This window comes from Notothenia rossii, assembly GCF_949606895.1.
Source record: "Notothenia rossii genome assembly, chromosome: 3".
NCBI classification, from domain to species: domain Eukaryota; kingdom Metazoa; phylum Chordata; class Actinopteri; order Perciformes; family Nototheniidae; genus Notothenia; species Notothenia rossii.
This window is the reverse complement of record NC_136901.1, coordinates 26,194,646-26,208,404: the sequence shown is the minus strand read 5'-3', so window position 1 is coordinate 26,208,404 and position 13,759 is coordinate 26,194,646. Positions and strand designations below refer to the sequence as shown.

At 40.8% G+C, this 13,759-nt stretch overlaps 1 protein-coding gene and 1 long non-coding RNA gene across 2 annotated transcripts; one reads left to right on the top strand and one right to left on the bottom strand.

Moving 5' to 3' along the window:
- The first annotated feature begins 365 nt into the window (after nucleotides 1-365).
- On the top strand, nucleotides 366-11,530 carry rpgrip1 (RPGR interacting protein 1). Its single transcript, XM_079672729.1, has 30 exons — nucleotides 366-954; nucleotides 1,048-1,101; nucleotides 1,346-1,463; nucleotides 1,615-1,826; nucleotides 1,917-2,013; nucleotides 2,096-2,236; nucleotides 2,369-2,474; nucleotides 2,624-2,647; nucleotides 2,729-2,875; nucleotides 2,964-3,037; nucleotides 4,255-4,475; nucleotides 4,598-4,701; nucleotides 5,256-5,306; nucleotides 5,391-5,570; nucleotides 5,703-5,820; nucleotides 5,999-6,162; nucleotides 6,267-6,597; nucleotides 7,134-7,279; nucleotides 7,385-7,617; nucleotides 7,883-7,998; nucleotides 8,167-8,366; nucleotides 8,872-8,928; nucleotides 9,020-9,204; nucleotides 9,370-9,424; nucleotides 9,543-9,609; nucleotides 9,796-9,890; nucleotides 10,028-10,217; nucleotides 10,302-10,386; nucleotides 10,520-10,647; nucleotides 10,796-11,530. Exons 1-30 carry the CDS (start codon nucleotides 867-869, stop codon nucleotides 10,999-11,001), a joined length of 3,993 nt encoding a protein of 1,330 aa, XP_079528855.1. The 5' UTR covers nucleotides 366-866; the 3' UTR covers nucleotides 11,002-11,530.
- Nucleotides 11,531-11,798: 268 nt separating this feature from the next.
- Nucleotides 11,799-13,707, bottom strand: LOC307034032. Its single transcript, XR_013806747.1, has 2 exons — nucleotides 12,314-13,707; nucleotides 11,799-12,182 (listed from the first exon to the last, which is right to left on the bottom strand). It is a non-coding gene; the product is annotated as an uncharacterized lncRNA (long non-coding RNA).
- Nucleotides 13,708-13,759: the final 52 nt, after the last annotated feature.

Here is a 13,759-nt window from a genome sequence, read left to right as displayed (position 1 = left end):
ACTTCAGCCTTGAGTCGCGTGGAGGTATTATACACGTTTAGAGTACTGTACACTCTCAGGTATGTCACTGAACTAAATGCATGCACACACAGTGATTGTAAATTCTTAGTCTAAACCTTGTGAATTCCTGAAAGAATGTAGAGGTAAGGAAATCTGTATATCTGTGAAGAAAGAGCTCAACGGGGGTTGGGGAAGGAGGAAGGGATGAAGATGGATTAAAACTCAAATCATTCAAGCACAGGGCGGAGACATGTTGAGAGCCTATGCAAACACCAGAGTAAAGCAGGAACACTACACGTTTCTTTACCAGATGTAAAACCTTTTTGATGACCAGCAGACGAGGGTAAGTACAATATGTTGTTGTTATAGTTTTTAATGTTGATGTCTGGAGGAGGGAATACAAACTACCTGTAAGATCTCAATGTGGAGCAATGCAGACCTTTAAACAGCAAATGCATGAAGGAATAGCTTCATTTGGCTTTTAACTTCATTAAAAGTGATGCTATTACTGTTGGCGATGAAGTCCTCTCTGGGGAGACCTTCTCTTCCTACCTTTTTACATTAACTGGGTTAAAACTATATCTGTTTGTGTGTATCGTAAAGCTCTTGCCTGGATCTTGCCTAGCCCCACTGTGCTAGGTAAACAAGGGAATAATGGTTTTAAAGCTCTAAAGGCACTACCTTGAATTACACTTTAGGTTTCTCTATTTTGCTGCAGTTACAACCCTATATATATACTGTATATATATATATATATGTTTTAATCAACCCCAGTTTGTTAATTCACCTGGATATCAATATAACAAGTTTGTTGTTGTGACGTTTCAAAGACAGGAGCTTTCTTTGTGTCTGAGTGGAGAGGTGTGATGTCGACAGTGATGGATGAAACAGCCACGGATCTCCCAGTCAGGGATGTAGGACTGATGAGGGGGGGACTGATGCCAACTGTCCCAGGTTTGTATATTATTATGCTAACATGAGAAACTAATATTCAATGTCAATTTAAAAGTATATACAGTCTTGTTAAAATCCAAATGTTTTCCCCAGATACTCTACGTGATGTGAAGACATGGAAGAAGCATCATGTCACGAAGACAAAAGGTCAAATCATTTACAAACCCCATCCTCTCAGATGTTGTTTTCCTTTTATAGTACAATTGGAAAGGGTAAATCAAAAGGAAAGATACGTTTTCATTTCCTTTATACAGCATTACTATTTATTAATATTTTAACTATTTTACCCACACTTATGCAAAATACCTTCACTTCATTTTATCTTATAAGTGCGGCATCACAAGAAAATAAATAGTTTTAATATATTTTTGGCTGCCTCTCTCTTCAGCAGATCCTCAGCGCCTGTTTCGGTTTCCCAGAGAGCACCTGGAGGACCTGTGTCTCAGACTGCAGGAGGAAAACAGCGTGCTCAGACAACACACCCGAACACAGGAGCAGAGGCTGCGCAGGTGAAAGGAAAATGAACATATGTAATAATGAATGTACAGAGCAGCAGACATTTTGGCAGAATTGATCAATGCGGTGTCTGTGTTGCAGCCCTAGGACGTGATGAACATAAGATACATCCCCTAATATGGCTGATTAAACATCCTCCCTCAGGATGTCCACCAGACTGACACGTCTCCGTCAGGCCCGTCCTGGGTCCACTGGTGTGAAGGAGAAGGACATGGAGGAGACCATACAGGAGCTGGAGGCCCGAGTGGCCATGCTGGAAAGCCAGAAAGGAGTTCTGCAGAACAAGCTGAGCCTGGCCAAGCAGCACATCATGGACCTCGGGGGACGCACGCCATACAAGTACAGCAAAGGTGTGTGTGTTGCACGTGAATGTAGACCAGGGTGAGCACTGCTCCCTCTTACATCTCTAAACGTCATCCCTCTCTGCCTCTTGTTGTCATGTAAACTGCTGGAGATAGAGGGTGGAGTCAGGAGGGCAGCACAGACCGCCCCGGCCCGCTACGGCCCCTCGCTGGAAGACACCCGGGCGGAGATGGAGAGATTGTGAGTACAGATGTTTTCGAACCTCTGATTAAGTCATCGTCTCCCTTTCATTCTACTCACCCTCATGACTCCACCCTCCCAGCAGGTGCAGTGTGACGGAGCAGGTGAGGGCAGCAGAGCTGGAGCTCACTGCCCAGGCGCTCAGAGACACGCTGAGGGACAAAGAGAGGGAGATAGAGGACACTGTGAGGGACATGAGGAAGAAACAGGCTGACAGACACAGGTGGAAACAGCAGACATACAACTAGAATCCTACTGCTGTTCATGTTGCTCTTCACAACACTAGCCACTTCTTCTGCTTGTACAACAACCATGTCAACTAAACCATTAAGTCCTATTGTTATCTCTTTTTCAGAATAACTATAAGAGATAATGTGGATCAGATCCGTCTACAAAAGCAGCTTTCTGACAAGAGCACCGCCCTGAGAGTCACCCAGGAGAAGTTCAACGACCTGCAAGAGGTTAGAGGGTCCCATTTTTCTATAAATTACACCTGGAAGAAAATATAAATGCTTTTAGACCACCATAAAACCATTTGGATCAGGCTTAGGAAATCTGTATAAATTGGTGCCAAAAGGACTAACAATATGTATTTCTTCTTTCCTTCCAGGAATATGAGAACCAGCTGGAGGAGGTGAGTGCTCCTTTACACAGAGTTTTATAAAAGCAATAGTCTGATTCTTCTCATATGAACTTTGCCCTGTGTTCCCCCCAGACTCAGAGGTCGCTGGGGGAGAGTCAGGGCGCTCTGCTGGTGAAGGTGGAGCAGCTGACTGAGCAGCTGAAGCAGGAGAGACAGAGAGTCCTGCAGCTGGAGGGACAACTCAGAACCACCAGCCTGTCTCTTCACACCGTGGACAAGGTACCGCATCTGTACCTGCATGTATAAATAAAAACAATGTCACGGAATATCAGCTTTCAAATAATATTTTCTATACTTTGTGTTTCAGCTACGGGAGCAGATTTCAGACCTGGAGGGAGAGCGCGATCTAATAAAGGAAAACTATGACACTCTACTAGATAGGTGAGAGGTTATGACCTGCAAATCAATATTAAAAGATATATGTAATAGAGCTAATTAACTAGGGGATTTGATGTGTGAGGCTTTATGTTAATTTAGATGTACAGTAAATTAATTTAGATGTGACAGTTAATGCAAGTTGCCTTTCAAGATTAGCAACAAATTAACTTGAGATAAGGTTTACATCAATTATATAACCTATATGTCTTCTTTGACCTGATTTTATTTAGAGATTTACTTAGTTATTTGTAGGGATGCACCGAATATTCGGCCACCGACAATTATCGGCCGAAAATTGTTAAAAAGGCCCTTTCGGCTTTCGGCTATCACCGAATGTCCGAGAACAGGGTTACGTTGATCATACTCCGCATATTAGTCCGGGTGTTTTTATTTCAAGTGGTGGAGTAATCCCGAAGGTGTGAAAGTCTTTGCAGTTACACCCCCTCGAGAAATGTCAGCTGAACACGTTTTACAAATCGCAATCCGCGCCTCTCACTCTGATACATTTGAAATATCTCCAAGCGGCAGACATGTTGGCTGTGAGCCAGCCGCCGCGTTTTGATTACGTCATCACAACAACACGTTAGGTTACCAAATTTATAGGTGCATTTGTTGTTGTTGAAGGCCTGGCTGTCTTTATTTACACTATTTTGTTGTAGGCCTACTGGCCTAGATGTTTATGCAGTTTTAAAGCACCTTGGCTTTGTCCTGAATGCACTTTGTTGTAGTTATCCTACAGAGAAAAGAAAATGCACTTGACTTGGAATTAATGTACTGTGTGCATTCAAAAGTGCTGAATAAATGTTTTATGGACCCATAATAGTGATTATTATTTAAGTTAAGTTTTGCCATAATCATGTCTTTTTCCATAAGCAGGTAGCTGAACAACATTGGTAACAAAAAAAAAAAATATATATATATTTCTATTAATCATTTTCGGCCTTTGGGCATTCGGTTTTCGGCCAACTGTTTCCTATTTTCGCACCCCTAGTTATTTGTATAGGTTAATACCAAGCAGGTGTTTACATACAAGGGATTTGCTCTCTGCGTATTGGTGCACAACATAAGCATAGTCAAAATCTGCCAAAGATCTTACAAAATCGAAAAACATATGAAGACAAATAAAAATTTGAAAAGCTGTTCAGTTTTAGAACAATGACTTCTGAAAGTCATTTGTTTTTTTCTCCTTGTGTGTTCATCTTTATCCTTTTCCAATCTAGTACTTTATCTGAGCAAAGCCACCACGATGGTACGCTGGAACAACATAGAGAGGTGAACCAGAGGAGGGAGGAACGGGGAGAAAACATCGGCATCATGGACATCCAGAGACTGGAGGAACTGCTGCGGGAGGAGAGGGGGGAAAGAAGCAGGCTGGAGCTGGAGAAGGACACACTGAGGCGAGAGAAGGAGATATTAGAGGAGAGGAGGGAGCGAGAGAGAGGTGGGAGCATTGCAGAGCGGCTGCAGATTGATTACAAGAAGAACTGAGTTTGGAGTTAAGAAGGAAGCTTTTCATCTGATTTAAATGATTAGTTTTCTTGTGTCCTGTGTTGTTTCATTTAGAGTTCTCTGGGACGAGCGATAAAGATGAGCCTCTGGAACAAGAGGTTCTCCTGTACAGGGAGCAGATTTCTGTTCTGCAGGACAAACTGGACTCTGTCAGCAAGGTCAGAAGAGAGCAGTATTACTGTCCACACATTAGTCCCTTCTTTTTCTGTTTTAACCTGTTTTAAGTTCATATCTTCAGTGAAGAAGAACTCAGACAATTCAAAAGTAACTGAAATCCTCATTAGTAAGTAATCATTTTGTAGACTACTACAATTAAAAGTCCTGCATTCAAATATTCTAAAGTAAAAGTATATTAGTATTTACATCGATATGTGCTTAACGTACATATTTCTAAATCTCATTACTGGATTCTTTTGGATTAGCATTAATGTGTTCATCACTATGATAACAATTACTTTATATCTTGTTGGTGTGCTTAATCTATATAATATTATATTGTAATTTATAAGTTAATTCAACATTTGTATGGATAATTTAGCTGTGCAAATCAACTAGTAACTACAACTGCCAAATCAATTTGATCGATTTAAAAAAGTATAGAGTAGCATACAATGACAATACTGAGCTAAAGCATTTTAAATGTATTTTTTTTAAACGTGCATCCCACTGCTGCGTACCCTGACTCACTTTTCCTCTCCTTTCTCTCTTGCAGGTGTTTGACATGAGTGTTGAGGATCTCAGTGACACTCTTTTACAGATCAAGGTGTGATACACTTTTCTACCTCTGCTTTAAAAGACTAAATAAATCGCTTTTAAACCTTGATGCATTCTTTCCTTCCAATTGCAGGCATTCAGGATGCAGCAGGAGAGCAGGGCGGGGCTAGATTTCCTCTGGGCTGATGGGCAGGTGGAGGATTCGCCTCGTGAGCTGGCGAACATCCAGGCTGTACATGCTGAGACTGTGCTGGAGTTACAGAAAACCCGAAACCTTCTCCTGCTGGAGCACCGCATCAGTAAAGACCTGCAGGTACACACACCTAACACAACTGTCACATACATGTTGAAAATAAAATGGTAGCATGTTGTAATTTTCTTAACATTCTTTCTCTTCAAATTTAAACTCAACTTTTCTTTCATCAAACTTGGCTTCCTCCCCAAGGAAGAGCTGAAAACAGTTATCCAGAAGCTGGGGAATGAGAGGGAGGAGATGAGGAGGAGGATGACAGAGAAAAACAAGCTTTTATCCAAAAAAGCTCTTCAGATCAACGCTTTACAAGGTGTGAGCAACAACACTTATTTCAGTGGTAACACCAGTGGCAACTTGACCCAAAATATTTCCTAATGAGTTACTTCTGTGCTGTCTCTCACTGATTGATGGCAGGCAAAGGTGTTAGCAGAACAAATGTTTAGTTAACATCAGACTCTAAACCTTTTCTCTTTCTTTATACATTAAAGCTCAGTTGAAAGAGTTAGCATACAGCCCCAGAAACTACAAACAGACCGTACCACCACAGTACACCTGGCCAGCTGGTCACCAGGAGTTGGTACAGCCCATTGATGAAGACCTGTCTCATTCTCAGATGATGCCTGGGGAGTCACTGTTTGAGATACACCTGAAGGTAACAAAGAAAACAAACATTTTATACAATTGAATCTTTTTTTTTTTCAAAATAATACGGCGCAAGTTTCCCAAGAAGCTGAGATCTGTTGTTTGCTCCTCCAGGCCGCCACCTTCACCCCAGCAGGGCTTCGTACCCTCGGCAGCATCTGCGGGGAAGACATCGTGACCTTCTGCACCTACAGCCTGTTGGACTTCGAGGTGCACTCCACCCCTCTGGTGTCAGGCTGCCAACCCGAGTACGGCTTCACGTCCCGCTACGCTCTGACAGCGCGAGATCTGGGCAGGCTGGGGGGTCAGGGGTCAAGGGTCAGAGTGGAGCTCCACCAGGGGCTAGGAGGGGTCCGGTTTGTGACACATGGAAGCGGGCAGATGTCCCTCATGGCTGCCATGGAAAGAAGAGGGGAGTGCATTGTTGGACGTGTCAATATCACAGGTGAGTAATGTGGTATGAAGAAAAAGTAATATGCTGTTTTTGATATGTATAATACATAGTTTTATTTAGAAAGAAAAAAAGGTTAACCATAAAGTGTGTAATATATATAACTTGTCTTTGCAATTATTTATATCAATGTGTATTTTATACATCTATTCATTCAAATAAATAATAAAATCCATTTATACATATGAATTCATACATGTATCGTGATTGGCCTTCTTCCATATACACAAATTGTTAATTAAGTAAGGGGTTTTAATCATGCTAACTAAAGATGACACCAGACAAACTGGCCAGGTTATTAATAATGAGTCAGTATAAATAAATGTATAAATAAGTAAAGACAATAATCCTGGATATTATGCATTTACTGCACACAGTTTGTTAACATGCATTGATATTCTGAACCTTAGATAAATTACCTGGAATTGTGTCGTAAAGTTATATTTATTAAATAATCCATAATGTGTGTTTAGAATAATTGGATAATTGGATCTGCTACATTTCTAAAAGCATGCCTGTCTTCCTCCAAGACTCCGATGGTGCGTTTGTTGGTGTTGTGGATTTCTGGGTGCGCCTGTTTGATCCTGCAGAGCCTGAGAGAGCCTCTGACAGGAGGACCACGGCACAGAGGGGTCCGGGGCTCGTCTCTCTGGGCTGGAAGGATGCTGGTCATCAGGTAAAATAGGGGGACCTTTCTCCAGACGTGTGAACATTTCTTTTTTAAAGAAAGCTATTCACAGTGAGTTCTGTGGACTAAGTGCCCTTTCCATGCTGTTTGCAGGAGTTATATGACTACGGTGGAGGGATCCCCAATGAGTTGGTGGTTGTCGTGGATCGCTGTGTGGGCCTTAACTCCCGCTGGCCTGGTCTCCTCCCTGATGCCTACCTGACGTACAGGTTCTACGACCTGCCGCCTCACGTCTCTCCAACAGTCCGCTCCTCCGCTGACCCGGTGTTCAGCGACTCCACCAGCTACCCACTGGCAGTATCAGCTGATGTGCTGCACTACCTGAGGTGTGATGGTCTGGAAATAGAATAATGAATATGCTGGGAATTCAGACAAATAATATCAAAGAGGGCAATCAGCCTTCTCTCTTGGGGTTATTTTCACTTGTTGATTGTTACCAAATAAGTTAAATCTTTAGTCTTGTGTCAAATTTAATAATATCCTAAATAACTTAAATAAAGATTTTCTCAATTTATGATCCGTTTTAAGATGCTGCTATAGAGAATACTTATCTTTGCAAATGATTGACAACTTCACTCCTCTTCTTTCCAGGTCCAGCAGTTTGTGGTTGTATGTGTTTGATGACAGCGATGACCAGATACCCCCTGCCTACCTGGCCAAGACCCCCATACCACTGCGAACTCTCGCTACAGGCAGGGAGATCAGAGGTAAGAGAGAGAGAATAAGTAAAAAAAAAAAGATGCATTATTCATCTGCATTGATTTCGATACAGGTGAAGCCAACTTGTTATTTTCACATACATCACATTTGAAAACCAAAGCTACCTAATCAGCAGTTTAAACATGTTTTTATATGTTTTATTTTTGTCTTTCCAGGTGACTTTGTTCTGAGGGATCCAGCAGGTGGACCTCGGGGGATGGTCAGGGTCTTGATCAAATGGAAGTTCCCCTACCAACCATCTGCAGACACTGTGCTGAGCAGACAGGACAGAGGAATGGAGAGCACTGAGAGGGAGGAGAGGGGCAGAGAGGAGGCTGAAGCATCAGAGAGGCCTGTGGCCAAGCCCAGAGTGAAGGTGAGATTTTATCTAGTGTGACAAAAGTTTTGGGAATTATTAACCACATAAAACCTCAACTACTTGTTGTGTATTATACCTGCAGTGGATCCAATTATATTCTCACAATCCAATTCAACTTGGCAATAAGGAAACACGTGTGATTTCAGCAAGAAAACGTAAAATTACATTAAGTATTTTGACTTTAAAGGACAAAACTGAACATTGGACCTATTCAAAAGAAATCTTACAAACAGCAAATGAATGATATGGACACGGTGTGATGACGTTGATCAAACCAATACAAATGTTATGATTCTTTTCTTAGGAATATGTGAGTCTTCGCTCATAGATTTACCACTTTTATCTCAAAGAATTTCTTGTTAATGTATTACTATAATCTTGAATCGGATCGCTGTGTAACTATTTATTTTGATATATTGTGGCCCCAAATATAAAATAAATGATGTTTCAAAAGACATATTCCTGTTCTATAGCTTAATGTTCTTCTCTGGTTGTCCCACAGAATCAGCTACTCGAGGAAGGGGACACTAAAGCAGTGCAAAAAGAGCCTAAAGCTTTGGTAAGGTTTATGCACCAGAAAAAAACTTTGTGTCTTCATGATAATTCAAGCATAAACTATTATTCTTACTGGTGTATTCGTCTGTTTACAGGCTCGCCCTCCACCCGTGAAACAGAAAAGCTCACAGAGTATACGGCTACAGCAACCAATCTCTGTGAAACCACTGGACACAGGCAGGAAGAGATCCACCAAGAGGTCACCTGACCTTTACCACGACACACCGCATCTGACGCCTGAGCCACGCCCGACTACGCCCTCCCTTTTGGCAACAAGGAAGTATGTTTCTTCTAAAATATTCACTCCAATATTTAGTTATAGTAAAGCTTCATCGTATTGATGGAGTTTTAGGATTTGTGTGGTGAAAGACAAAAAGGAAATGGAAGCATTGTCAAGCCAACATTTCAACAGATTTAATTGTATCGTATTATAATCCTACTTAAGGTCTTCACCCACCACACCATCGAAGAAAAGCTCTGCCAGTGATGCCAGGACTCAGGTAAGAGATAATTGTCTCCAAAAGTCTGTAAAACATATCTGCTGCAGTCATTTTCACAAGAAACAGATCTAAGGAGACACAAGAGTAATATGGGATCATATGAATTGTCTTCTTTCAGGACCTTCTCTCTGTGGATCATGTGTCCATGGATGAAGAGGAGAAGGAAGAGGAGAGGAGTGAGAGTGGTAACTATTCGAATTCACATATTGGTCCTAACACCTGCTTTTTTCATTACTTTGGAACCTCACACTGCCATTATTTGAATATTAAAAAATGATTATAATATAACCCATTTTACTTCAAAACATATACATGAAACAATTAAATTAATTCAGTTCTTTCTCATCTTTCTTTCTTTTGTGACTGAACAGCTGCTAAAGGAGACAGTGAACACCCAGATTCTTCCGAGTCAAGCTCCTCAACAAGCGACATTATCATCATTCCACCACAAAGACAAATTAGGAAGGTATGGACAAAAGAGAAGGAAGATTTCAGCATCACTGTGCTCTTATGATCATTTCTACATCCCTGGATCTAGTATGAGTTAAATATGCTGCTCAGATGTTGGGATATAAATAGCTGACTGTGTGTTTTTTGCTTCAGGGAGATAAGCTGAGAGTGGAGATTCTGTCCCTGTCGTTTGAGCCGTCCTCACACGTGGTGAAGGACAAGTCAGTGCAGCGTGTTTATGTGGAGTACCGCCTGCTGGGCGTCCCCATGGAGACGACAGAAACACCCATGTCCCTCCGCAAACCCAGAAAGGGAGAGGAGGTTCACTACAACTTCACAAGAGGTCAGAGCAGGAGAGCTTTGTGTGTTTGTTTCTAGAATGATTTCATTATTTTATAACCCTTAAATCTCTCTCTTTCTCTCTTAGTGATTTATGTGGATGGTTCACAGTCAGCTCCACTCAGGCAGTATCTCTACACAATGTTGGAGGGCACTGACCCCAACCAGGGCAGGTAGTGTCATCATTTTTTTTTTTTGCGTTTGTACCTTGAATTCAGAGTAAATTCATATTTTTGTCTCTATTTTATGGAATTTCTCGATCCAAAGACCAACATGTAAATGTGTTTGTCTGTTTGTCTTGACAAGGTTAAAGTTCACAGTAGTCAGTGAGCCGATGGATGATGAAGACGAGTGTGTGGACGTCGGACATGCTTTCCTGGACCTAAAGGAGCTGCTCCTTACTGGAAATGATGTAAACGAACAAGAAATTGAAGGTAAGCAATGTATTTGTATCATATTTTGATACTCAAACCTTCAAAACAAGTCGATTGTGTTGAGAGCAGGCTGCATAGAATTGTATAGCATAACAGAGCATACACTTCTCTTACAGTCTGTCTGTTCCTGTGCTTCTTTTTCCTGCAGTTGTGAGTCTGGATGAAGACAAAGAGGTGATAGGAAATCTGAAAGTGTCTCTGGAAGCAGCGAAAGCTCTTAGTGGGATATACCAGGAGTTTCACCAGAAAATAGAAACCGAGAAAGAAGATGACACTGATGATGAAGAGAAGCAGGAGGAAGAGAAGAAAAAATATGACATTTTGATAGAGTATGATGATGATAGTGACTTCTGAAAGCAGTTAGTATGAGATTAACAGCGAGGTTGTGTTTTGCATGAATGTGTTTTATTAAATTATGTTAACCATGTTCTTCAACACTTCCCAAAACTTTTTTTTTTCTTTCTTATTCATAATTCAACTAGGATTCTTAATCAGATCTACACTCATTGGTAAACATAACAGTGCAATTATTTTAGACTTATACAAATTCAACTTTCAGTCAAAGTTGAATTTGTATAAATCTAAAATAATTTCACCCATGCAAAAGTTGTATTTATTTAGCTGATGATGATTGAATAACTTGTCATTTAAGTTGATTTTAAGAGCTTGACATAATGTGTATAATCTGTCTTTTTTTTTACTTGATCAACTTGCATGCAGGGTCCTTTGTAACTTGTCACTTTATCCTGTTATACTGTTTTTGGTTCGTCTGTTTTGTTTTCCATTTTCTCTTTTATTCTGAACAAGTTATGGAATTGTAGTAAAGTAGAAGTATAATATCGTTTTAAAAAAATTTAAATATATGTTTATGTTCAGTGTTGGGTGTAACGCGTTACAAAAGTAACGGAGTTACAGTAATATATTACTTTTTGCTGTAACGAAGTAATGTAACGCATTACTAATGAAATGTGGGTAATATATTACCCGTTACAATGCTCAGTAACGCAGTTACAACACATTTTAACCCGAAATTAAATGGTGTTTTGTTTTTTAAGAAATGTATTAACATAGCGAGACATTCCGACACCGGACAAATTGTGCGGGTCGATTAGTAAACCTGGTGTTTACCCTTCAGGCTTAGCGTCGAGATCTTCGGGGAAGTTGAACGTTATGCAACCATTCAAAAAAGAGAACGTAGCGAAAAATACAAACAACAAATTGTGTCAGGTGCGCGTGACCTGCTCCGCTGCGCGTGCATCATTTCCAAAGTGCTTCCACAGCAGTGACACACATCTGATCTGTGGATAATCATTTATACGAAAATGGTTAAAGCAACCATCACTAAACGCCAGCAACACTGCATCTACTGCAGACAGTAGCAACAGGTCAGATGCGGACATCACGTTACCCTCCGTTGTGGACACTAGCTTACTCCCGCCTGACTCACCAGCCCCGGAGCAGCAGTCTTCGTCGCCCGAAACTACGCCGCCCCTCTGCGGCCCGCAGGTGCCAGGTATATCTAAACAACTACCCGCCTGTACAGTGGGGTAAGGCGGTCATTTTGCAGCCTGTGGTATACAAATAGACAATGGCTAGAATATTCATGTGAAAATAGTACAATATTCTGACATGCCTGTAGAAATGTTGGGTCAAAAATAATGCATACAATAGCCATACTTGTCAACCCTCCCGATTTTCGCGGGAGACTCCCGATTTCATTGCCCTCTCCCGGTTTCCTCCCGGGGTCATATTTCTCCCGCATTTCTCCCGATTTCTGACAAAATCTGATTTAAACACGACTGTTTCCACTCCGACTTTAATACAGCTACACCATTGTTTGGTTTCCATGGTAACACGTCTCTTTAGTAGCGCGCGCAACTCAAAGTCTGAGAGGGTGAGGCAGATATTCACAGAAAACAGAACAAGAATCAACAACTACTCTACTCTCTGCTCACTCCTTTCCTGTAAAAATACAGGTCCAACCCACACATATGCTCCATCAAGGATGGTGCTACAGGCCGCAAGGCAGTGCACTTACAACTACAATAAGCATGTTAATGTTAATCTAACAGCTCCGGCGATCCACTAGCACCGCCCCCCCCCCCCTCCAATTTTGCATTTTGAAATGCTCCCGATTTCTGAGGTCTAAAGGTTGGCAAGTATGACAATAGCACAGATGCCTTCACCACGAATGGCTACAAAAATATCTCATATCCCAAGCTTATTATCAACGAGCTGATGTTGCAGCTGAAATGTTCTCCAGGTCACAAAGTCAACCTCACATAATGATGTGATACCAGTTTTCAAGCACAGTAAATATTCTCTTCCCATCGTATATGATGGGACCAAGGTGATGATGTAGTAGGCTACATGGTTTTAATAATACTTTTGCCTTTCAATGTTTGCCATTTCAAACCATGAGCATGGTTTAAATAATATTTGCCTTGATTTACAATATGTTAACCTTCATTATAGTCCTTGACAGCGGTCTGTACTGCTGTATTAACAACATGTCACATGTTAAGAATTTACAATCAGAATCGAGTATTCAACGAAGCCCTCTAATACAATTTGTTAGTAGCCTTAAGGGCCTACACAGTTGTTATGCTACCACATCGCCCTTCACTGGATGCATAATGAGCTGCACTAAACTACATTTTAGCATTTAAAATACCTAGCTATTCTTTTGCGGTTATTTTGGTGAAAGTAACTAAAAAGTAACTAAAGTAGTGTAACTCATTACATTTCAGAGACAGTAATATTGTAATGTAACTTATTACTTTCAAAAGAGAGTAATGAGTAATATGTAATATATTACATTTTGGAAGTAACTTGCCCAACACTGTTTATGTTATACATGTCCTCCTTCTGCCAGTAAGAATATTTATAAAAATAAATGTGTTGGCATTTTAAAATGTTGTGATCAATCCATTCATATACAGACGAAAAAATTAAATTGTGAATGTTATACACTTTTTTTCTAAGAACAAATCAAAGTAAACATTTATTTTATCTACATTTTGATTATTACCAGATACGGATTCAATGTTAATCAACAAACACATTGCGTCGACTCATCCTAATCTGAAATGAGCGTTGCAAGGTATGTACC